General features: G+C 52.0%; 1 protein-coding gene across 3 annotated transcripts in view; it reads left to right on the top strand.

The window, feature by feature from the left end:
* GRAMD1C (GRAM domain containing 1C) overlaps nucleotides 1–23,264 on the top strand; it is a 105,804-nt gene that overhangs the window by 69,430 nt on the left and 13,110 nt on the right. For all 3 annotated transcript variants that reach the window (XM_069945381.1, XM_069945383.1, XM_069945384.1), the window contains exon 7: nucleotides 22,806–22,924. In XM_069945381.1, coding sequence (XP_069801482.1) covers nucleotides 22,806–22,924 — 119 coding nt within the window. The remainder of the gene's footprint in view (nucleotides 1–22,805; nucleotides 22,925–23,264) is intronic.

Genomic DNA, 23,264 nt, shown 5'->3' on the forward strand with positions numbered 1-23,264 from the left:
TTGCACTGTGTATGCTTCCTGGATTGCACACTTTAGCCAGCGGGCTAAGGTATCCCTTGACGCCTTTCTTCCTTTATTAGAACCGGCAAATTGCAGAAATAGGTTCTCGTCTTCACGGAAGTCACTCACTCTTTCTAGGTAACACTTTAGTGCCCTTGCCACATCTAGAGTGTGTAACTTGCGTTCTTCCTCTGAATACGGATTGGGCATGAAGTTTTGCAGGAACACTTCTTTGTTCACATTTGCTGTGGATGGTACCTTTGGTAGGAACGATGGCACCGTTCTCAGCAACACCCCATCTGGCACAAACTTTAAGAAGGGCTCTCTGGAAGACAGGGCCTGCATCTCTCCCAGTCTCTTGGCCGATGTTATGGCCACTAAGAATATGACCTTGCAAGATAGCCACTTCAGGTCCGCCTGAGCTAATGGCTCAAAAGGTGCTTCCACCAATCCTCTCAGCACTGTCGTCAGGTCCCATGATGACACAGGCGGTTTCAGTACAGGTCTTAACTTTCTGAGCGCCTTGAAGAACCTGATGATAAGAGGATGGCCTGCAAATTCTCCATCTGTAAACGAGTTGATCGCTGTCATATGAACTCGGAGAGTGTTTGCTCTTAGACCTTTTAAGAAGCCATCTTGTAAGAACTGCATTACAGTTGGAAGAGTGCTGACTGTGTGGTTGTTCTCTTGCCTCCAGCTTGAGAACCTTCTCCAGATTTTAGAGTATACTCGGTTGGTAGACTCTTTTCTTGCTGCCATGAGTGTGTTTATGACTTGATCTGATAGACCTCTCTGTCTAAACTTTCTCCTCTCAAACTCCACGCCGTCAGGTGTAGGTGTGATAGCTGAGGATGGAAGAGACCTTCCTGAATCAGTAGATCCTGGCGGAGAGGGAGCTTCCAATAGACACCCCTGAAGAGACGTAGAAGAGGAGGGAACCACACCCTCCTGGGCCAGAACGGTGCTACAAGTATAGCTTGCGGCTTGTCTAGCATCATTTTCTTTAGTACTTTCGGAAGAATAGCTACTGGAGGATAGATGTAAATCCACTTTTCTCTCCAAGAGACTGAGAATGCGTCCAGAACGTCTGGAGCATCGTTTGGATTTAGTGAGGCGAACTTTGCTAGTTTGCGGTTCTTGTCGCCATCATGTCCCATTGCGGCTCTCCCCACATGGAGACTAGTTGTTTGAAATATCTGTTGTTCAACTCCCATTCGTTGGGGCTCAGAGTTCTCTGACTCAGCTGATCGGCTAGAATATTTGAGGATCCTCTGATATGCAGAGCTGACAAACTGCAAACTGTTGCTTCTGCCCAGTTCATCATAAGGGCACACTCCTTCTCCAATGCAGGACTCCTTGTTCCGCCCTGTTTGTTCACGTAGAACACACCACGGTGTGTGAACGCACCAGGACTGCCTTGTTTCTCAGATGAGGAGAGAAATGAAGAAGTGCTAGCCTCACTGCTTTTAGGTCTTTTAGATTTGAAGAGAGCTTCTTCTCTTCCTGGGACCAGAGATGATTCAGATGAGCACCCCAGTCCGATGCTGATGCGTCCGTCGTCAGGACTACTGGAACTTCTGGAAGGAAGCTGTTTCCTTGTGTCAGCTTTTTGGCTAATAGCCACCAATGAAGCTGTTGTCTGGTGTGGCTGGAGAGAACTAGCGGCTTCTCTAATAAGGCAGCTCTTCTGTCCCATCTCATGAGAATCTCTTTCTGCAGAGGTCTCATCCTTGTCTTGGCCCAGGGTATCGCCTCGATCGCTGATGTCAGAAGGCCCAATGTACTCATTGCTTGACGCATTGGTATCTGAGGTGATGAAATCAGCTGCTGAATCTGACTCTGAATTGAGGCAACTTTGTCTGCTGACAGGAACAATTTCATCTGGGCTGAATCTATACAAAAAAGAACTTCTTGGAAGTTGCTGGCGTCAGATCTGACTTTTTGAGATTCACAAGGAAGCCCACTGACTCTAGGAGCTGCAGCGTTGTCTGTAGCTGACTCATCAGAAGAGAATAAGACTGGGCTACTAGGAGCCAGTCGTCCAAGTACGGCACGATTTGGATGTTCTAAAGTCTCAGATGGGCCACAAGGACTACCACCACTTTTGTGAACACCCTCGGTGAGGATGTTAACCCGAATGGTATGGAATTGGTAGTGATGGACTGTTGTGTCGTCTTGTACTGCAACTCTGAGGTACTTTCTTGAGTCTGGATGGATGGGTAAGCGAAGGTACGCCTCCATGAGGTCTATGGAGACCATGACATCGTTGGGTGAATCAACGTGAGGGCTGACCTGATGGTCTCCATCCTGAATTTTTCTTTTCTGACATATCTATTGACATATCTGAGGTCTATTATAAGCCGAGATTTTCCTTCTGGCTTCGGCACTGGGAATACCAGGGAATAAACGCCTTCCCCTTGTTCCTCTTGAGGAACCTCTTCCAGTACTTGCTTCAGTAGGAAGTTGTTCAGTAGACTTGGTACAAGATCTTCTTTTGGTTTGTTCACCACGAATCTCTCTCTTGGTTTTCGGGAAAAGTTTACTTTGTAACCGGACCTTATCCTACTCAGGACCCAATCGTCTGTTGAGACCTTCTCCCAGGCTGGCAGGAATCTTAGCAGTCTTGCGCCTACTGGAAGCTGCTGAAGAGGGAGTATGGTGTCAGAACTCTGCTTTTGACGCACCTCCTTCATTCTGTTTACCTTAGCCTCGGCCTTGAGATCCTTTCCCGAACTTCTTATCAGTTCTGTTTGGGAAGGACCTTCGTCTGAAGGTGTTCCTTCCTTTGGGACGAAAAAACTTAAAAGGCTTTTTCTTGGAAGGCTGTGGAAACAATAAACCTTTCCCTTCTTTGGTCAGTTCCAAGATTTTCTCAAGCTGTGGGCCGATCAGTTGACCCGGCTCAAATAGTAGGCTGCAGAACATGGCCTTTGAAGCCGCATCACCGGACCACGGTGATATGGAGTTAAGCAGCGCCATATTTTTTGCAGACAGCTTCAATATGTCTATGGGGAAGTCGCATAAAAAATCTGGTACAGTCTTTAGACTAGCGACTTGTTGCAGTAGGTCCTCTCTAGGCACCTTCTCTTCAATCTGTCTCCCCAATTGGCTTAGCCAGACACTCAGGGCTCTTGAGACTGGAACAGTAGACAATGCTGCTTTGCTCAAGTCTGCTGCATGCAAATACGCTTTCCTTAGCAGGACATCAGATTTTCTGTCCATTGCATCTCTCAATATGGACAAGTCCTCAGCTGGGAATAAAGTGGCTTTTGACAACTTCGCTACAGCTGTGTCCACTTGGCTTGGCTTAGGGTCCTATTACACGGGCCGAGGAGGGCTTGATCAACGATGTAAACGAGCGGCAATCTGCTAGATCGGCGATCGTTTACTGGGCCTATTCCACGGCCCGATGATCATTGAGCGAGGGCTGCAAGGACATAGTTACCGATGCCCTTGCAGCATCATACATTACCTGTCCAGGCTTCTTTTCCGCGCTGTCTTCATCCCCGGGTCCCGCACGCTCTATCTTCAGAATGGCCGGTCAGCTGACAGGCCACACTCAGCCAATCACAGACCGCGGCGGTCCCGGCCTGTGATTGGCTGAGCGCTCCGTCAGCTGACCGGCCATTCTGAAGATGCTGCTGCTTGTCAAATCGTTGGTTGCCCGCCGAGCACCGCTATTCAACCGTAGCGATGCACGGTGGGGGAACGATGATTTTAGGTCTGGCCCTAAATGAACGATCAGCTGATGACACGATCATCGGCTGATCATTCTCTCTATTTCACCGAACGATAATCGGCCGAATCGGGCCAAATGGGGCCGATCCGGCCGATTATCGTTACTGTGGAATAGGGCCCTAAGACCAGAGTTCAGACTCCGCAGGGTCCAGATGGTAGACAGACTTAAGGGTAGCTTCACACGTACCGTATCGCTGCGTTTTTATCACGTTTTTATCGCTGCGTTTTTTGTGCGATTTTTACATGCGAGCTTTGATTTTCACATGGAAATCATGTGAAAATCAAAACACGCATGTAAAAAACCCACCAAAAACGCACCATATACACAGCAAAAACGCAGCGATCAAAACGCGTTAAAAACGCAGCGATACGGTGCGTGTGAAGGCACCCTAAATCTGGGTCCCAACTCGACTCTCTTGTCAGGCCTTTTCCACTCTTTCAACATGGTCTGTTGAGAACTTGGTGACCTGACAGCACCCTGGACCTCTTGCGGGGAAAGTAGTATAAGCTTTCCTTGTCTTGTGATGAAGTCTTATCCTTCCTCACCTCTATTATTTCTTTGACAGCTTTTATCAGCTTGTCTGCATGCTCCTTCTTAAAGAGGTAGTAGTCTTCCGCCACTATACCCGCTGAACATGCAGATGAGGAGGAAGAAGAAGAGGAGGAAGGTGAGTCTCTCCTTTTAGAAGACCTCTTTCTTTTCTGGGGTGCAGCAGAGGTGAATTGCATGTGATCTTTCACCCAGGAAAAAAATGATCTGGCCTCAGTAAGGAAGGTAGAAGCCTCAGCCGGAGGGGAGGGTCCATTATTAGCATCAGCTGCCTCAGTGTTTGGCTTCTCCTGGTAGCAGGGCACAATGGTACTTGTTCTGCCTCAGTGTTTGGCCATTCCTGGTGGCAGGGTACACTGGTACTTGATCTGCCTCAGTGTTTGGCCGCTCCTGGTGGCAGGGTACACTGGTACTTGTTCTGCCTCAGTGTTTGGCTTCTCCTGGTAGCAGGGTACACTGGTACTTGTTCTGCCTCAGTATTTGGCCGCTCCTGGTGGCAGGGTACACTGGTACTTGTTCTGCCTCAGTATTTGGCCGCTCCTGGTGGCAGGGTACACTGGTACTTGTTCTGCCTCAGTGTTTGGCTTCTCCTGGTAGCAGGGTACACTGGTACTTGTTCTGCCTCAGTGTTTGGCTTCTCCTGGTAGCAGGGTACACTGGTACTTGTTCTGCCTCAGTGTTTGGCTTCTCCTGGTGGCAGGGTACACTGGTACTTGTTCTGCCTCAGTGTTTGGCCATTCCTGGTGGCAGGGTACACTGGTACTTGTTCTGCCTCAGTGTTTGGCCGTTCCTGGTGGCAGGGTACACTGGCACTTGTTCTGCCTCAGTGTTTGGCTTCTCCTGGTGGCAGGGTACACTGGTACTTGTTCTGCCTCAGTGTTTGGCCGCTCCTGGTGGCAGGGCACACTGGTACTTGTTCTGCCTCAGTGTTTGGCCGCTCCTGGTGGCAGGGTACACTGGTACTTGTTCTGCCTCAGTATTTGGCTGCTCCTGGTGGCAGGGCACACTGGTACTTGTTCTGCCTCAGTGTTTGGCCGTTCCTGGTGGCAGGGTACACTGGTACTTGTTCTGCCTCAGTGTTTGGCTTCTCCTGGTGGCAGGGTACACTGGTACTTGTTCTGCCTCAGTGTTTGGCTTCTCCTGGTGGCAGGGTACACTGGTTCTTGTTCTGCCTCAGTGTTTGGCCGTTCCTGGTGGCAGGGTACACTGGCACTTGTTCTGCCTCAGTGTTTGGCTTCTCCTGGTGGCAGGGTACACTGGTACTTGTTCTGCCTCAGTGTTTGGCCGTTCCTGGTGGCAGGGTACACTGGTACTTGTTCTGCCTCAGTATTTGGCTGCTCCTGGTGGCAGGGTACACTGGTACTTGTTCTGCCTCAGTGTTTGGCCGTTCCTGGTGGCAGGGTACACTGGTATTTGATCTGCCTCAGTGTTTAGCCGTTCCTGGTGGCAGGGTACACTGGTACTTGTTCTGCCTCAGTGTTTGGCCGCTCCTGGTGGCAGGGTACACTGGTACTTGTTCTGCCTCAGTGTTTGGCTGCTCCTGGTGGCAGGGCACACTGGTACTTGTTCTGCCTCAGTGTTTGGCCGCTCCTGGTGGCAGGGTACACTGGTATTTGATCTGCTTCGCTTCCTTCTAGGAGCATGTTGGATAATGCAGACATCGCATACAGATCCCTCACAGTCATCTGGCAGAGGTTGCTCACACTCTATGCTCTAGAGCAGTGCTTCTCAAACTGTGAGGCGCCCCCTAGCTGTTGGTGAGGCCCAGCTGAGGAGCCAATTTTCACAGAGTAACTATGATCTGCACAGTCCTTTTGCTGTTTGCAAAAATCTCCATTTTAGCCATATTATTAATTTATTTTGTACTTTCTTATTAGCACATAGAGCTTGGGAGATGGTAGAAAGCTAGCCCTAGCATTATTCTCAGCTGTGGACTTTCACCACAGATGGCGAGGCCCGGCACCCTCTTGGTCAGTCTGGTGAGGCCCAGGCATTGCCTTGGTCTGTTAGGTGAGGCTCCAGTAGAAAAAGTTTAAGAAGCACTGCTCTAGACTCTATGCTCGGCTTTGCTTCGCCTCTTCCCTGTGGATGAATGACTTGACATCGTTAAAGAAGACAGTCAGTAACCATCCTGGGTTTAGCCCAGTCACACATTCAGGCCACCCACTGTTCCACAAACCTTATACAGGAGAGCGTCCGGCTGCCCAGCACATAGGGTGCCATGCTGCCCGTTCTCTGTGCTTAAATGGCTGCCGGGTGTGATGGACGTGGCCCCCCTCAGGACGCTAGCCCGCCTTGCGACGCACTTCCTGTGCGCCGCACACACTGACCCCCGACACTACGAGTCACCTGGTCTCCTGCCAATCGGACCTCCTCAGCCACACCTCCTGCGTGCCGCGAAACCGGAAGTCCCAGGAACTTCACGGCAGGGCTCAGCCAATCAGCGCTGCTTCATCCCGAAGACCGGAAGAAGATGGCCGCCTGTGGAACGCATGGACGCTGGAACGCACGCGGACACACCGCTGCACAGCGTCTCATGCCTGGAGGCAGGGCCGCCGATAGGGCAGTACAACCGGTACTGCCGTATGGGGCCCGGACCCTAAGAGACATGGGGGGGGGGGCCCGGCGGGCCCGCCGGCCGCCGCCCCCTCCCCGACCGCTGCCCCCTCCCCGACCGCTGCCCCCTCCCCGACCGCTACGCTAGGGGGGCCCGCACGGCCCCCCTTGCCACCTGGGGGGGGGGGGGGTGTTGTGCCGCTTCGGTCCGGTGAGCTTCCGGCACACGCTGCCTCTATCACTGGCCGGAAGCTCACAGCTGCAGCCCTGCGGTCCTTCTCTCCTGCTCGGCAGCGGCGCACGTGACGTCATCGCGCCGAGCAGGAGAAAAGTTCCTGGACCGCGGGGCTGCAGCTGTGAGCTTCCGGCCAGTGATAGAGGCAGCGTGTGCTGGAAGCTCACCGGACCAAAGCTGCATGGGAAGGGGGGACCTGCCAAGCCTGCCTCACCTGCCTCTGCTCCCCCGGACGCTCCCTCTTCCCCCAGCCTCTCCTCCTGTACCCCCCCCTCCAGCCTCTCCTCCTGTACCCCCCCCTCCAGCCTCTCCTCCTGTACCCCCCCTCCAGCCTCTCCTCCTGTACCCCCCCCCCTCCAGCCTCTCCTCCTGTACCCCCCCCCTCCAGCCTCTCCTCCTGTACCCCCCCTCCAGCCTCTCCTCCTGTACCCCCCCCTCCCTCTCCTCCTGTACCCCCCTCCAGCCTCTCCTCTTGTACCCCCCTCCAGCCTCTCCTCCTGTACCCCCCCTCCAGCCTCTCCTCCTGTACCCCCCCCTCCAGCCTCTCCTCCTGTACCCCCTTCCAGCCTCTCCTCCTGTACCCCCTCCAGCCTCTCCTCCTGTACCCCCCCTCCAGCCTCTCCTCCTGTACCCCCCCTCCAGCCTCTCCTCCTGTACCCCCCCTCCAGCCTCTCCTCCTGTACCCCCCCCTCCAGCCTCTCCTCCTGTACCCCCCCCCTCCAGCCTCTCCTCCTGTACCCCCCCCCTCCAGCCTCTCCTCCTGTACCCCCTCCAGCCTCTCCTCCTGTACCCCCCTCCAGCCTCTCCTCTTGTACCCCCCCCTCCAGCCTCTCCTCCTGTACCTCTCCTCCAGCCTCTCCTCCTGTACCCCCCTCCAGCCTCTCCTCCTGTACCCCCCCTCCAGCCTCTTCTCCTGTACCCCCCCTCCAGCCTCTCCTCCTGTACCCCCCTCCAGCCTCTCCTCCTGTACCCCCCTCCAGCCTCTCCTCCTGTACCCCCCCTCCAGCCTCTCCTCCTGTACCCCCTCCAGCCTCTCCTCTTGTACCCCCCTGCCTCTCCTCCTGCACCCCCAGCCTCTCCTCCTGTACCCCCCCTCCAGCCTCTCCTCCTGCACACCACAGCCTCTCCTCCTGTACCCCTCAGCCTCTCCTCCTGTACCCCTCAGCCTCACCCCTGCATCCCACAGCCTCTCCCCCAGCCTCTCCTCCTGCACACCACAGCCTCTCCTCCTGTACCCCTCAGCCTCACCCCCTGCACCCCACAGCCTCTCCCCCAGCCTCTCCTCCTCTACCCCCCTCCAGCCTCTCCTCCTGTACCCCCTTCCAGCCTCTCCTCCTGTACCCCCCCTCCTGTACCCCCTCCAGCCTCTCCTCCTGTACCCCCTCCAGCCTCTCCTCTTGTACCCCCCCCGCCTCTCCTCCTGCACCCCCAGCCTCTCCTCCTGTACCTCCTCTAGCCTCTCCTCCTGCACCCCACAGCCTCTCCTCCTTTACCCCTCAGCCTCACCCCCTGCACCCCACAGCCTCTCCCCCAGCCTCTTCTCCTGCACCCCCCTTCCAGCCTCTCCTCCTGTACCCCCTTCCAGCCTCTCCTCCTGTACCCCCTCCAGCCTCTCCTCCTGTACCCCCTCCAGCCTCTCCTCCTGTACCCCCTCCAGCCTCTCCTCTTGTACCCCCCCACAACCTCTCCTCCTGCACCCCACAGCCTCTCCTCCTGCACCCCACAGCCTCTCCTCCTGCACCCCACAGCCTCTCCCCCAGCCTCTTCTCCTGCACCCCCCAGCCTCTCCTCCTGCACCCCACAGCCTCACCCAGCCTCTTCTCCTGCACCCCTCAGCCTCTCCTCCTGCACCCCACAGCCTCTTCTCCTGCACCCCCCAGCCTCTTCTCCTGCACCCCACAGCCTCTCCCCCAGCCTCTTCTCCTGCACCCCCAGCCTCTCCTCCAGCCTCTCCTCCTGCACCCCACAGCCTCTCCTCCTGCACCCCACAGCCTCTCCTCCTGCACCCCAAAGCCTCTCCTCCTGCACCCCACAACCTCTCCCCCTAGCCTACCCTCCTGCACCCCCAGCCTCTCCCCCAGCCTTTCCGTCAGCACCCCCCAGCCTCTCTGTCAGCACCCCCCAGCCTCTCCTCTTGCACCCCCTAGCCTCTCCACCAGCACCCCCAGCTGCTCTCCCTGCCCCCCAGCTGCTCCTCCTGCCCCCCATCTTCTCCCCCTGCCCCATCTGCTCCTCCGCCTGTCCCCCATCTTCTCCCCCTGCCACCCCAGCTGCCCAATCTTCTCCCTGCCACCCTAGCTGCCCCCTATCTGCTCCCCCTGCCTGCCACCCCAGCTGCTCCTCCTGCCCCCCATCTACTCCCCCTGCCACCCCAGCTGCTGCCCCCGAGCTGATCCCTCTGCCCCACATTGCTCCCTCTGCCCCCCCAGCTGCTCCCCCTGCCCCTCTCACCCCAGCTGCTCCCCCTGCCCCCATCTACTACCCCTGCCCCTCTCACCCCAGCTGCTCCCCCTGCCCCCATCTACTACCCCTGCCCCTCTCACCCCAGCTGCTCCCCCTGCCCCTCATCTGCTCCTCCTCCTGCCCCCATCTACTCCCCCTGCCCGTCACCCCAGCTGCTCCCTCTGCCTCCCCAGATTCTCCCCCTGCCACCCCTAGCTGCTCCCCCTCCCCGTCACCCCAGCTGCTCTCCTTCTCCCTGTCACCCCAGCTTCTCCCCTTCACCCCAGCGGCTTCCCCTGCCACCCCCAGCTGCCTCCCTTCCCCAGTCACCCCCAGCTGCCTGCTTGCAGACTAGTTGTGGTCGGAGAAGTCTTCTTGATCGCTGCGCCAGATGGAGAAGAAAGCAAGAAGCGACGGCAATCGGAGAAGACGTCACCTGTGAGTCATTAGTAACTGCACTGTAATCACTTCTATAGTGTGCAGAGCCTGTGTACCATTGGGGTCTAAATGGGTCAGTGTATTGTTTGCGGTAGTGTACTGACACAGCCCCGCGGTCACTACAGTACACTAGCGCAAACTTTTAAACTAGGACCCAACTACAACAGCCGCAGGCACTACAACTCCCAGCATATGCTGAGGGCTGCAGACTGTCAGTAAATGCTGGGAGTTGTAGTGCCTGCAGCTGTTGTAGTTGGGTCCTAGGTGCATTATACACTGGAGGCTTTGTAGCATATAAGAATACATAGATCTGTGGGGGCTCAGTGCAGGGACGTGACCCCAGAACATCACTAATAGGGGATAGTGGGAGATGTTTTGTTCTGTCCCCTATTAGTGATGTTCTGGGGTCACTTCCCTGCACTGAGCCCCCACAGATCTATGTATTCTGATATGCTACAAAGCCTCCAGGACCCAACCACAACAGCTGCAGGCACTACAACTCCCAGCATGTACTGACAGTCTGCAGCCCTCAGAGTATGCTGGGAGTTGTAGTACAGTGTAGACAGATGTATTGCTGGACCTTCAGGGCTGATGGTTGTCACCCACAGATTGCAGCCACCAGGAGCCTTTGCACACAGTGATTTATTACAGGGTTGTCCTCTCAGAGACTACAACTCCCAGCATACCCTGAGAGCTGTATAAATGTAGGGATTTGTCACAAATACAGATGAATTCAGGAAAGGAGCGGGTCAGCATGTCGTGTCTCACTGGTTCTATACTGGTGGGCCCCAGGTCCCCCAGTCCGACACTGGACAGAAGCGGCCCCCAAACTAAGACGTCCCCGGCCTCCTTCCTTCCTCCATCACATTTGTTTGATGAGAACAGCGGGCATCAAGCAGAGCGGCACCCAAGTGCCAGGGTATATACCATGCATGTACAGTAATGGGGGGGGGGCGCCTCAGCGTGCAAAGTGCCTAGGGCAGCATAAACTCTAAATGCAGGCCTGGCTGCCGGCACTTCATACCAGCAGCCTATGGATGGCCGGGCCGTGACCTCTCCGGCAGGCGTGATCATGTGACGTCATCACGCCTGCCCGAAGTCCCGTCCCTGCGGCTCGCAAGATGGAGCCCGAAGAGGAGGAAGAGCTGCTGCCTGCACAGCGCGGATTAGGTGAGTAGGATGTTTATTTTTTTAGGGGCACCTCTGGGGGCATTATTAGTTCATGGGGGCACCTCTGGGGGCATTATTAGTATATGGGGGCACCTCTGGGGGCATTATTAGTGTATGGGGGCACCTCTGGGGGCATTATTAGTTCATGGGGGCACCTCCGGGGGTATTATTAGTATATGGGGGCACCTCTGGGGGCATTATTAGTTCTTGGGGGGCACCTCTGGGGGCATTATTAGTATATGGGGGCACCTCTGGGGGCATTATTAGTATATGGGGGCACCTCTGGGGGCATTATTAGTATATGGGGGCACCTCTGGGGGCATTATTAGTATATGGGGGCACCTCTGGGGGCATTATTAGTATATGGGGGCACCTCTGGGGGCATTATTAGTATATGGGGGCACCTCTGGGGGCATTATTAGTTCATGGGGGCACCTCTAGGGGCATTATTAGTAACACTCTGTATTGCTGGACCTTCAGGGCTGATGGTTGTCACCCACAGATTGCAGCCACCAGGAGCCTTTGCACACAGTGATTTATTACAGGGTTGTCCTCTCAGAGACTACAACTCCCAGCATACCCTGAGAGCTGTATAAATGTAGGGATTTGTCACAAATACAGATGAATTCAGGAAAGGAGCGGGTCAGCATGTCGTGTCTCACTGGTTCTATACTGGTGGGCCCCAGGTCCCCCAGTCCGACACTGGACAGAAGCGGCCCCCAAACTAAGACGTCCCCGGCCTCCTTCCTTCCTCCATCACATTTGTTTGATGAGAACAGCGGGCATCAAGCAGAGCAGCACCCAAGTGCCAGGGTATATACCATGCATGTACAGTAATGGGGGGGGGGGGGGGGGGGCGCCTCAGCGTGCAAAGTGCCTAGGGCAGCATAAACTCTAAATGCAGGCCTGGCTGCCGGCACTTCATACCAGCAGCCTATGGATGGCCGGGCCGTGACCTCTCCGGCAGGCGTGATCATGTGACGTCATCACGCCTGCCCGAAGTCCCGTCCCTGCGGCTCGCAAGATGGAGCCCGAAGAGGAGGAAGAGCTGCTGCCTGCACAGCGCGGATTAGGTGAGTAGGATGTTTATTTTTTTAGGGGCACCTCTGGGGGCATTATTAGTTCATGGGGGCACCTCTGGGGGCATTATTAGTATATGGGGGCACCTCTGGGGGCATTATTAGTGTATGGGGGCACCTCTGGGGGCATTATTAGTTCATGGGGGCACCTCCGGGGGTATTATTAGTATATGGGGGCACCTCTGGGGGCATTATTAGTTCTTGGGGGGCACCTCTGGGGGCATTATTAGTATATGGGGGCACCTCTGGGGGCATTATTAGTATATGGGGGCACCTCTGGGGGCATTATTAGTATATGGGGGCACCTCTGGGGGCATTATTAGTATATGGGGGCACCTCTGGGGGCATTATTAGTTCATGGGGGCACCTCTAGGGGCATTATTAGTATATGGGGGCACCTCTGGGGGCATTATTATCTCATTGGGGGCACCTCTGGGGGCATTATTAGTGTATGGGGGCATTATTAGTGTATGGGGGCACCTCTGGGGGCATTATTAGTATATGGGGGTACCTCTGGGGGCATTATTAGTATATGGGGGCACCTCTGGGGGCATTATTAGTGTATGGGGGCACCTCTGGGGGCATTATTAGTTCATGGGGGCACCTCCGGGGGCATTATTAGTATATGGGGGCACCTCCGGGGGCATTATTAGTATATGGGGGCACCTCTGGGGGCATTATTAGTTCTTGGGGGGCACCTCTGGGGGCATTATTAGTATATGGGGGCACCTCTGGGGGCATTATTAGTATATGGGGGCACCTCTGGGGGCATTATTAGTTCTTGGGGGGCACCTCTGGGGGCATTATTAGTATATGGGGGCACCTCTGGGGGCATTATTAGCTCATGGGGGCACCTCTGGGGGCATTATTATCTCATTGGGGGCACCTCTGGGGGCATTATTAGTGTATGGGGGCACCTCTGGGGGCATTATTAGTGTATGGGGGCACCTCTGGGGGCATTATTAGTATATGGGGGGCACCTCTGGGGGCATTATTAGTGTATGGGGGCACCTCTGGGGGCATTATTATTGGTGAACATATACAAATCAAACAGCCCCCCAGACCCTCGAAATTCAATAACCCCAAACGGGGCATTGCCTAGTACTCATGTACAGCATTCTGAATACAGGGGAACCCCTACCCCACTCTTGTATAAGTTTTAGTCTCCATCATAATGAGCCCCCGCTGGGCTTGTAGACACGCTATAAATTGTACGTTGCAGGGGTGAATATAATGCACTGCATACAGAGCACAAGAGGCAGCTATACAAGTGAGTGTCTGTATGGTGACATTTAAATTGCACCTTGTTCACATTTAGTTTCTACAATTTTATAACTGTATAACAGAGGTTACATTTTAAGCCACTGGGGAAAATGGGGAATATGAGCCAGTTCTCTAGAATTGATCGGAACCAAATTATACCTCCCAGCAAGGCGTGGGGCGAACACACTGTTTTTTTTTTTATTAATGTGGGGGGCCCAGACACTTTGGTTGTATGGGGCCCCGAAATTCCTGATGGCGGCCCTGCCTGGAGGAGAAGGGGAAGCCGCCCAGGGGAATCCCGACGTCCATCAGGTACCGCACCCGGGACTCAAATCTACCTCCTGGATCTTTAGGTCAGGAGCTCACTGACCGATGCATGTAGTGGCCGCTTAACGCCCCAGCACCTAAGGCCTGGCACACTACAGCAGCAGAGCTGCTTGTGCTGTTGGCATAACAGCCAATCTAAAGAAAAACAAACAACAAGAATATGTTAGTATACAGGTGGGCAGCAGGCAGTATATACTTGCCTGCCTCCTGTTGTATAGGAGGATAGAAAAAAACACAAGATGGTGGGGGCGTGATGCCTCTTTATCACCTGCTCTGTACCTGTATCGGATTAACTCTTGATTGAGTTTTTTTTAGGTGGGAGTTCCTATGTTGGGGATAGGAGGAGGAGGAGCTGAATTACCCTTCTGTGCTGCCTGAGGACGATGTGGAAAGTAGTTATATCCCTGTATATAGGAGCAGTATTATAGTAGTTATATTTCTGTATATAGGAGCAGTATTATAGTAGTTATATTCCTGTATATAGGAGGCGGTATTATAGTAGTTATATCCCTGTATATAGGAGCAGTATTATAGTAGTTATATTCCTGTATATAGGAGCAGTATTATAGTAGTTATATCCCTGTATATAGGAGCAGTATTATAGTAGTTATATTCCTGTATATAGGGGGCAGTATTATAGTAGTTATATTCCTGTATATAGGGGGCAGTATTATAGTAGTTATATTCCTGTATATAGGGGGCAGTATTATAGTAGTTATATTCCTGTATATAGGAGCAGTATTATAGTAGTTATATCCCTGTATATAGGGGGCAGTATTATAGTAGTTATATCCCTGTATATAGGGGAGCAGTATTATAGTAGTTATATCCCTGTATATAGGGGGCAGTATTATAGTAGTTATATCCCTGTATATAGGGGGCAGTATTATAGTAGGTATATTCCTGTATATAGGAGCAGTATTATAGTAGTTATATTCCTGTATATAGGAGCAGTATTATAGTAGTTTTATTCCTGTATATAGGGAGCAGTATTATAGTAGTTATATTCCTGTATATAGGGAGCAGTATTATAGTAGTTATATTCTTGTATATAGGAGCAGTATTATAGTAGTTATGTATAAAAGAAGAGTAAATATATCCAGCACTCACCGATTACTGTTTCACAGGCTTATTTCTTTATTTCACATAAAGGTGCAGGCAGGGAGGAGGAGGGTGCGTGGCGTGTCTCTAATGGCGACGGCCAGAAACGGCCGTCGCCATTAGAGACACGCCACGCACCCTCCTCCTCCCTGCCTGCACCTTTATGTGAAATAAAGAAATAAGCCTGTGAAACAGTAATCGGTGAGTGCTGGATATATTTACTCTTCTTTTATACTGTACTACATTGCCATCGGCATCCGTGCACCGCTGTCTAGGCTGCCTTTATTGGGAAGATACTCCTACTGCCCATACCTGTGCTCCATATCTATTGGTTATATCTATTACCTTTCGGTTGTGCTGAGGTCTCTAACTCCCCACGTATTATAGTAGTTATATTCCTGTATATAGGAGCAGTATTATAGTAGTTATATTTTTGTGTATAGGAGTAGTATTATAGTAGTTATATTCCTGTATATAGGAGCAGTATTATAGTAGTTATATTCCTGTATATAGGAGCAGTATTATAGTAGTTATATTTTTGTGTATAGGAGTAGTATTATAGTAGTTATATTCTTGTGTATAGGAGTAGTATTATAGTAGTTATATTCTTGTGTATAGGAGCAGTATTATAGTAGTAATATATTCTTGTGTATAGGAGCCAGACCTAATGATCATGATCATTAATTCCGTCCATAGGTAGCGTCAAACATCAGACCTTGTTTGTACAGCATGTGAACATAGAGTAATAGTATCTGTTGGTGTTTCTGCATAGAGATCAGTGAGGTAATGCTGACTGTGAGTGGTAGCTCTGTCTCTTTAAGAGACACCTCACCTGTGCACGCTGTGTGGGTGTGATCTCTGGAACACACTTTCAGGTTTGGCAGTGCTGCCCTCTTGTATCCTGTGCACTAGGAAGTCAGAACATAGCACAGGCTTTCTGTTCAGTCCCTGAGAGATCAGGTTTAGGTTGAGGATCTCACCTGTAGAGCTGCTGCCCCCCTGCTGTGCAGACCAGGTGAGTGAATGTGTCTTATATGCTGTTGTGGCAGTGGGGATATTATAGCCAGGATTGTCCCACAGCTGTACATTACCCATGACTGTGGTCTGTGCTGTCATCCTGGAGTTACTTGTAAAGTTCAGACCCATCAAGGTGACACCGGCGGCCCCTGCGGGTGTCCTCAGCTGGTAACTCCAGTTTGTTTCTCTGCAGGTTACGGATGTCTCGGCTGCTATCTTAATTTATTAAATCAGGTGGTGTGGAGAGTACAGAGATCCTGTCAGGGTCTGTGCTATCTGTACTGCTGCGACCCATTAGAGAGCGCCCCCTGTGTTCAGTCAGTGTGGCTGCAGAGCTGACTCTCTATTTTGGATAGGATTAGCCGCCATTGTCCCTAATGTTTCTGATGGTTGTCAGGAAACAATGTCTGTATTTTTAGATATAAGACGCACCCAGGTTAGAAGGAAAGAGAGCCAAATGTATTACCTAAGAGAGTCCTGCGACTGTCTAGTATAGTTACCCGCTGAGGGTTTGTTACAGTTGTATCCAGTCTAGACTAATATCCACCTGCAGCACCAATCTCTTTTCTCGCATTTTTTTACATTGTATCAGTGCACGTAAAATGTATCCATCCATATGGAGTCCAAACTGTTACCCCCCACCCCCCAGGATACAATAGTAACAAATCATCAGCTGTAACAAGTATCGGTTCTGGATGCGTTTACACCCCTGTACCCTCTGTTTCTATTTCCTGTCATATATATGTATATATATATATATATATATATATATATATATATATATATATATATGATCTTACCATACCCTTATATATTATTTAATGAATGAATGTCATCTGGTTTCCTCCTATCTGACCCCATTTGTCCAGGACGTCTTGTCTTGGCGATGGGCTCACCACTTGCCGACCGTCCACCCCCTTTAGCTGTTCTGGTCTCCTCTTTATGATCTTCTCATGCGATCTATTGGAGGAGATCTGCCTGGACGCTTGGGGTAGTCATGCTAAGAACCCCCCTGGTTGTTATCCGCACCGTCATGTCAGGACCTGGTGTCCACGTTCCTTTGGTTTACAAACATTTGCAGCCGTCCTTATCTTCTGCCAAAGCATGGAGACATTGTGCAATGCCTGGCAGCCGGCCCGATCTTTGTGCACACGTGTGGTCCTCTAGAGTGTGGGTGCACTAGTGTTAGTGTTACTCAGTATCAGCCCATAGGTCACTAGTATTGTGCACTGTGGGTTTCTGTAATTTTGGCTCTTAGGGTACAAACCCACACACCGTATACGCAGCAAATACGCAGCAAATACGCAGCAGTTTGATGGTGAAGATTTAATGCTGAGTTCAGTTATTTAGATCTAATCTGCTGCGTTTTATTCGCTGCGTATCGCAGCAGTAAATACGCTGTGTATACGGTGTGTGGGTTTATACCCTTAGGGGAAAAACACACACACCGTATACGCAGCAGATTAGATCTATATAACTGAACAGAGCATCAAATCTGCTGCAGATCTGCTGCGTATCTTCTGCGTATACAGTGTGTGTGTTTGTACCCTTAAAAGGGACGTGGCCCCTTTTTTTTGGAGGCTTTTGTACTTTCTCAGACCCCTCAGAGGTGGAGCTTACTGTGAGCTAGTTATAGGTGGGTGGCACAGTCATGTGATCAGAACGGCTTGTGCTTTAAAGGGGGTTTCCAGAATAAAGAAAAAAAAAGCAGCACCTCCCCTGTAATCAGGTTGTGTGTGGTATTACAATTTAGCTATATTCAGTTCAGTGGAGCTGCAATACCACATCCAACCCGAGGACCAGAGGGGCGCTGTATCTGGAAGAAAGGGGCCGCTAAGAAAATGAGGCCATAGACATCAGTGTAGATGAATCATATGATTCAATGGAGGAATATGTACAGTGATAGTGACCCTTGAGTATTATGGGAGTTGCACTACTCCTTCAGGGCACAGCTGTGATCATTCTGCAGCCCCTCCTGTCCCATCAGAGGCTCTGACTCTCCCCCATGCTGTACACTGCAGCCTCTCCTCTCCCATCAGAGACTCTGTGTCTCCCCCATGCTGTACACTGCAGCCCCTCCTCTCCCATCAGAGGCTCTGACTCTCCCCCATGCTGTACACTGCAGCCCCTCCTGTCCCATCAGAGGCTCTGACTCTCCCCCATGCTGTACACTGCAGCCTCTCCTCTCCCATCAGAGACTCTGTCTCCCCCATGCTGTACACTGCAGCCCCTCCTGTCCCATCAGAGGCTCTGACTCTCCCCCATGCTGTACACTGCAGCCTCTCCTGCCCCATCACTCTGTGTCTCCCCCATGCTCTACTCTACACTGCAGCCCCTTCTCTCCCATCAGACTCTGTGTCTCCCCCATGCTGTACACTGCAGCCCCTTCTCTCCCATCAGACTCTGTGTCTCCCCCATGCTGTACACTGCAGCCCCTCCTCTCCCATCAGACTCTGTGTCTCCCCCATACTATACACTGCAGCCCCTCCTCTCCCATCAGACTCTGTGTCTCCCCATGCTGTACACTGCAGCCCCTCCTCTCCCATCAGAGACTCTATCTCCCCCATGCTGTACACTGCAGCCCCTCCTCTCCCATCAGAGACTCTGTCTCCCCCATGCTGTACACTGCAGCCCCTCCTGCCCCATCAGACTCTGTGTCTCCCCCATGCTGTACACTGCAGCCCCTCCTATCCCATCAGAGACTCTGTCTCCCCCATGCTGTACTCTGCAGCCCCTCCTCTCCCATCAGACTCTGTGTCTCCCCCATGCTGTACACTGCAGCCCCTCCTCTCCCATCAGACTCTGTGTCTCCCCCATACTATACACTGCAGCCCCTCCTCTCCCATCAGACTCTGTCTCCCCCATACTATACACTGCAGCCCCTCCTCTCCCATCAGACTCTGTGTCTCCCCCATGCTGTACACTGCAGCCTCTCCTCTCCCATCAGACTCTGTGTCTCCCCCATGCTGTACACTGCAGCCCCTCCTCTCCCATCAGATTCTTTGGCTTCTTTCCTGTCTCTCCCCCATGCTGTACACTGCAGCTCCTCCTCTCCCATCAGACTGTCTGGCTTCTTCCCTGTCTCTCCCCCATGCTGTACACTGCAGCCCCTCCTCTCCCATCAGACTCTGTGTCTCCCCCATGATGTACACTGCAGCCCCTCCTATCCCATCAGAGACTCTGTCTCCCCCATGCTGTACACTGCAGCCCCTCCTATCCCATCAGAGACTCTGTCTCCCCCATGCTGTACACTGCAGCCCCTCCTCTCCCATCAGACTCTGTGTCTCCCCCATGCTGTACACTGCAGCCCCTCCTCTCCCATCAGACTCTGTGTCTCCCCCATACTATACACTGCAGCCCCTCCTCTCCCATCAGAGACTCTGTCTCCCCCATGCTGTACACTGCAGCCTCTCCTGCCCCATCAGACTCTGTGTCTCCCCCATGCTGTACACTGCAGCCCCTCCTCTCCCATCAGACTCTGTGTCTCCCCCATACTATACACTGCAGCCCCTCCTCTCCCATCAGAGACTCTGTCTCCCCCATGCTGTACACTGCAGCCCCTCCTCTCCCATCAGACTCTGTGTCTCCCCCATACTATACACTGCAGCCCCTCCTCTCCCATCAGAGACTCTGTCTCCCCCATGCTGTACACTGCAGCCTCTCCTGCCCCATCAGACTCTGTGTCTCCCCCATGTTGTACACTGCAGCCCCTCCTCTCCCATCAGACTCTCTGGTTTCTTCCCTGTCTCTCCCCCATGCTGTACACTGCAGCTCCTCCTCTCCCATCAGATTCTCTGGCTTCTTCCCTGTCTCTCCTCCATGCTTTACACTACAGCTCTGCTTGCTCAGTCCATGTACAGCAGATTTCTTGCCCACAGGCTCCTGAGGTGTTATTCCGGCTCCGGGGACAGGTTTTTTCTCCAGTGAAGTAAAGGTGAAGTCGCCTCTTTGTTTCTGAACTCCACAGACGGCATTCCTGAGATAGCATTATATATATATATATATATATATATATATATATATGTATGGTATAACGCAGCGTGCGATCACCGCCCATACATCTCACCGCATCACCACCATTACTGCCAATGGTTTTCAGTGTCTGGAGTACATTACCCAGAATGCTCTACAGCAGGGAGATATGAAGGTGGTGCTGCTGTGCAGTTTATCCTCATTGATATATTGTATTTGTCCCCAGTCCAGTGTACCCCAACCTGTTGCTAATGTCTCCTTGCTCCCCCTCCCATCCCTGATTGATTGTCAGCTGGCAGATTTTTTTTTTAACTGCGTCCAGAATTGCTGGAAAACCTTTGAGGAGTCATCAGAGTGATTCACGTCCCCAGGATTGTTCACCGTCTCCCTATGGTATATTATAATGATTATTATTACTCCGACACCTCCGGTCATTAGATATCCTGCGGAATACAGGGAGGACGGTCACACGTGAGAGCAGGAACATTAACTACGAAAGGTTCTATAGAAAAATCACTGAAAATCTGTGGCGTGTCCGTCCTATGTGTAACCACCCTTAAAGGGGAAGCGCAACCAAATGTCATCCTCTGAAAGTTTATAGATACTTGTCACATGTTCCCGCTGCCGGTCCTAAAGGTGCGGTCATGTGATTGCATCATGTGACTGCATCTGGACAAGGGTCACCCGGGTTGTATCATGTACATGGTGCAGGTACTCCACAACCTCACGTGGACCTAGTCATCTCATGCAACAATTTAAAAGGGCAGTTCATTAAATAAAAAAATCTTTTCAAATCAAAGAGATATGTCATTTACTTCCATTACAAAATCTCCAGTCTTCCGGTACTTATCAGCAGCTGTATGTCCTGCAGGAAGTGGTGTATTCTTTCCAGTCTGACACAGTGCTCTCTGCCTCCACCTCTGTCTATGCCAGGAACTGTCCAGAACAGTAGCAAATCCTAATAGAAAACCTCTCCTGTAGTTCCTGGCAGGGGCAGAGGTGGCAGCAGAGAGCACTGTGTCAGACTGGAGAGAATACACCACTTCCGGCAGGGCATACAGCAGCTGATAAGTACTGGAAGACTGAAGATTTTTTAATAGAAGTAAATTACAAATCTGGCAGCAGTTGATTTGAACGAAAAACATTTTAGTGAACTACTCCTTTAAAGGGGAAGCGCAGCGGAATGTCATCCTGTGAAAGATTTTAGATACTTTATAGTCACAAGATCCAGCTGCTGGTCCTAAAGGTGTGGTCATGTGATTCCATCATGTGACTGTATCTGGACAAGGGTCACCTGGGTGTATCATGTACATGGTGCAGGTACTCCACAACCCCATGATGTAGGCATAAACATCACCTGCAGCAATTGAATGACTCGTCTAGGTGATAATCACTAGATGGCAGGTGGCTCCACATCCTCACCGGCCTGGGGTTTATGGTGGGGTGAGGGTAGTATAAGTGCAGCATTTGGCTTTAAAAATCAAGTTTATAATGAGTAGCTGAGTTCAAAGGTCAGAAAAAGCAAATCCAGCATGTCTGTAGCAGTGGTGGCTAACCTACCACTCCTAGGAAACTACATGTCCCAGCATGCACTGTGGTGGTACTCCTTCATTCTGTGCATGGGGTCTCTGCTCTGGATAATCCCTGCTTTGTTAGAAGGGATAATAAATAAACAAACTACAATCCTGCTGGGACCCCCCAATGATATATTGTGAGCGCCACCACAGGTGAGATGCAGCATTACACCCAGGACAGCAGGGGTCCTCCAGAAAGAGAGAAGCTCTTTGTAGCCACTTTCCACTCTGATGAAGAGATGAGGTCCCCCTCACTAATAGGGTGTATGATAGCGGTGCTATATACCTGCAGTCAGCACCCGCTCGGCCTCCGCGCTCCATTTAATTTAGATGCCACAGTCGCCTCCCTGACTGGCGGGATGATGATGATGATGATGTGATGCAGGATGATGCCGGCTGTCTGGAATGTCATCTCGGTATTCCTGGTCTAATGTGACATAAAGGGATAATTACCTCTCACGGGATTTATCACTATATGTTTATTACAGAGTAACCAGTTCTGCTTGTTACCAGACGCTGCGGACTCCCTGCAAAATACACCCGGATAATGTCACTGTCTGTCTGTATACTGTCCTGGTACTATCCAGGATAGCCTCTCCTCAATCCCTCCTGCCCTTAAATAGGATAGCCGGCCCGCATCCCTCCTGCCCCTATCCAGGATAGCCTCCCCCTAATCCCTCCTGCCCCTATCCAGGATAGCCTCTCCTCAATCCCTCCTGCCCCTATCCAGGATAGCCTCTCCTCAATCCCTCCTGCCCCTATCCAGGATAGCCTCCCCCCAATCCCTCCTGCCCTTATATGGCATAGCCTCCCCCCAATCCCTCTTGCCCCTATCCAGGAGAGCCTCCTCGCAATCCCTTCTGCCCCTATGCAGAAGAGCCTTTCCGCAATCCCTCCTGCCCCTGTCCGGGATAGCCTCCCCACATCCCGCCTGCTCTTATATGGGATAGCCTCCCCCCAATCCCTCCTGCCCTTATATGGCATAGCCTTCCCCCAATCCCTTCTGCCCTTATATGGCATAGCCTCCTGCCCCTATCCAGAATAGCCTCCCCGCATCCCTCCTGCCCCTATCCAGGAGAGCCTCCCCTCAAACCCTAGTAACATGGACTCTTCTTCACTTACACTTTAAGGGCCCCTGCTTGGTATTAGACTCTCTTTCACAGGCGGTTTTAGGGGCCCCTTGCTTGGTAAGCCATAAGGACTTTGGGGCGGCTATTTATCACCCTCACGGCTGAGCTGTTGCTGATCTGAGCTGGGGTGCTGCGGGGTGCCGCTTTATAGCTGTGTTATGTCAGATGTAGATGGTGCGTCTATAGCATCAATGAACCTCTCTGTCACCGCAGACTCTTACCAAGAAGGAGTTTTGGCAGCTGGTGCAGCAGAACTATGGGTCAGAACTGGGCCTGAATAATGAGGAAATGGAAACTCTAAGCATGCCGCCAGAGGACGCAGCACCACTCAGGTAAGAGGGCGCCACGCGTCTCTAGACTGTAAGCTCTGGGGGTTCAGATATCAGACTGAATGAAGATTTAATGGGAATCCAGGCCCAAACCGTCTCATCTGTCAGGTGCTGCGTAGACATTCACATCAATATCTACATGTATACTGGTAGTTCTGTATGTACATAGATATTAATAGATTGGGTGGTGATGTATATCCCACCTCTGCTTAGATAAGCCCCACCTCTCTGTAGTCCCCTTTAGAGAACAATCCCTTGAAGAATGTTGGGGTGTGATCCACGTCGTGACATGGGCCGCTCGACTCTCCAGGCTTAGGGTGGAACTGAAGGCTCAGCTATAATT

The sequence above is a fragment of the Dendropsophus ebraccatus genome, chromosome 11 (genome assembly GCF_027789765.1).
Source record: "Dendropsophus ebraccatus isolate aDenEbr1 chromosome 11, aDenEbr1.pat, whole genome shotgun sequence".
NCBI lineage: Eukaryota > Metazoa > Chordata > Amphibia > Anura > Hylidae > Dendropsophus > Dendropsophus ebraccatus.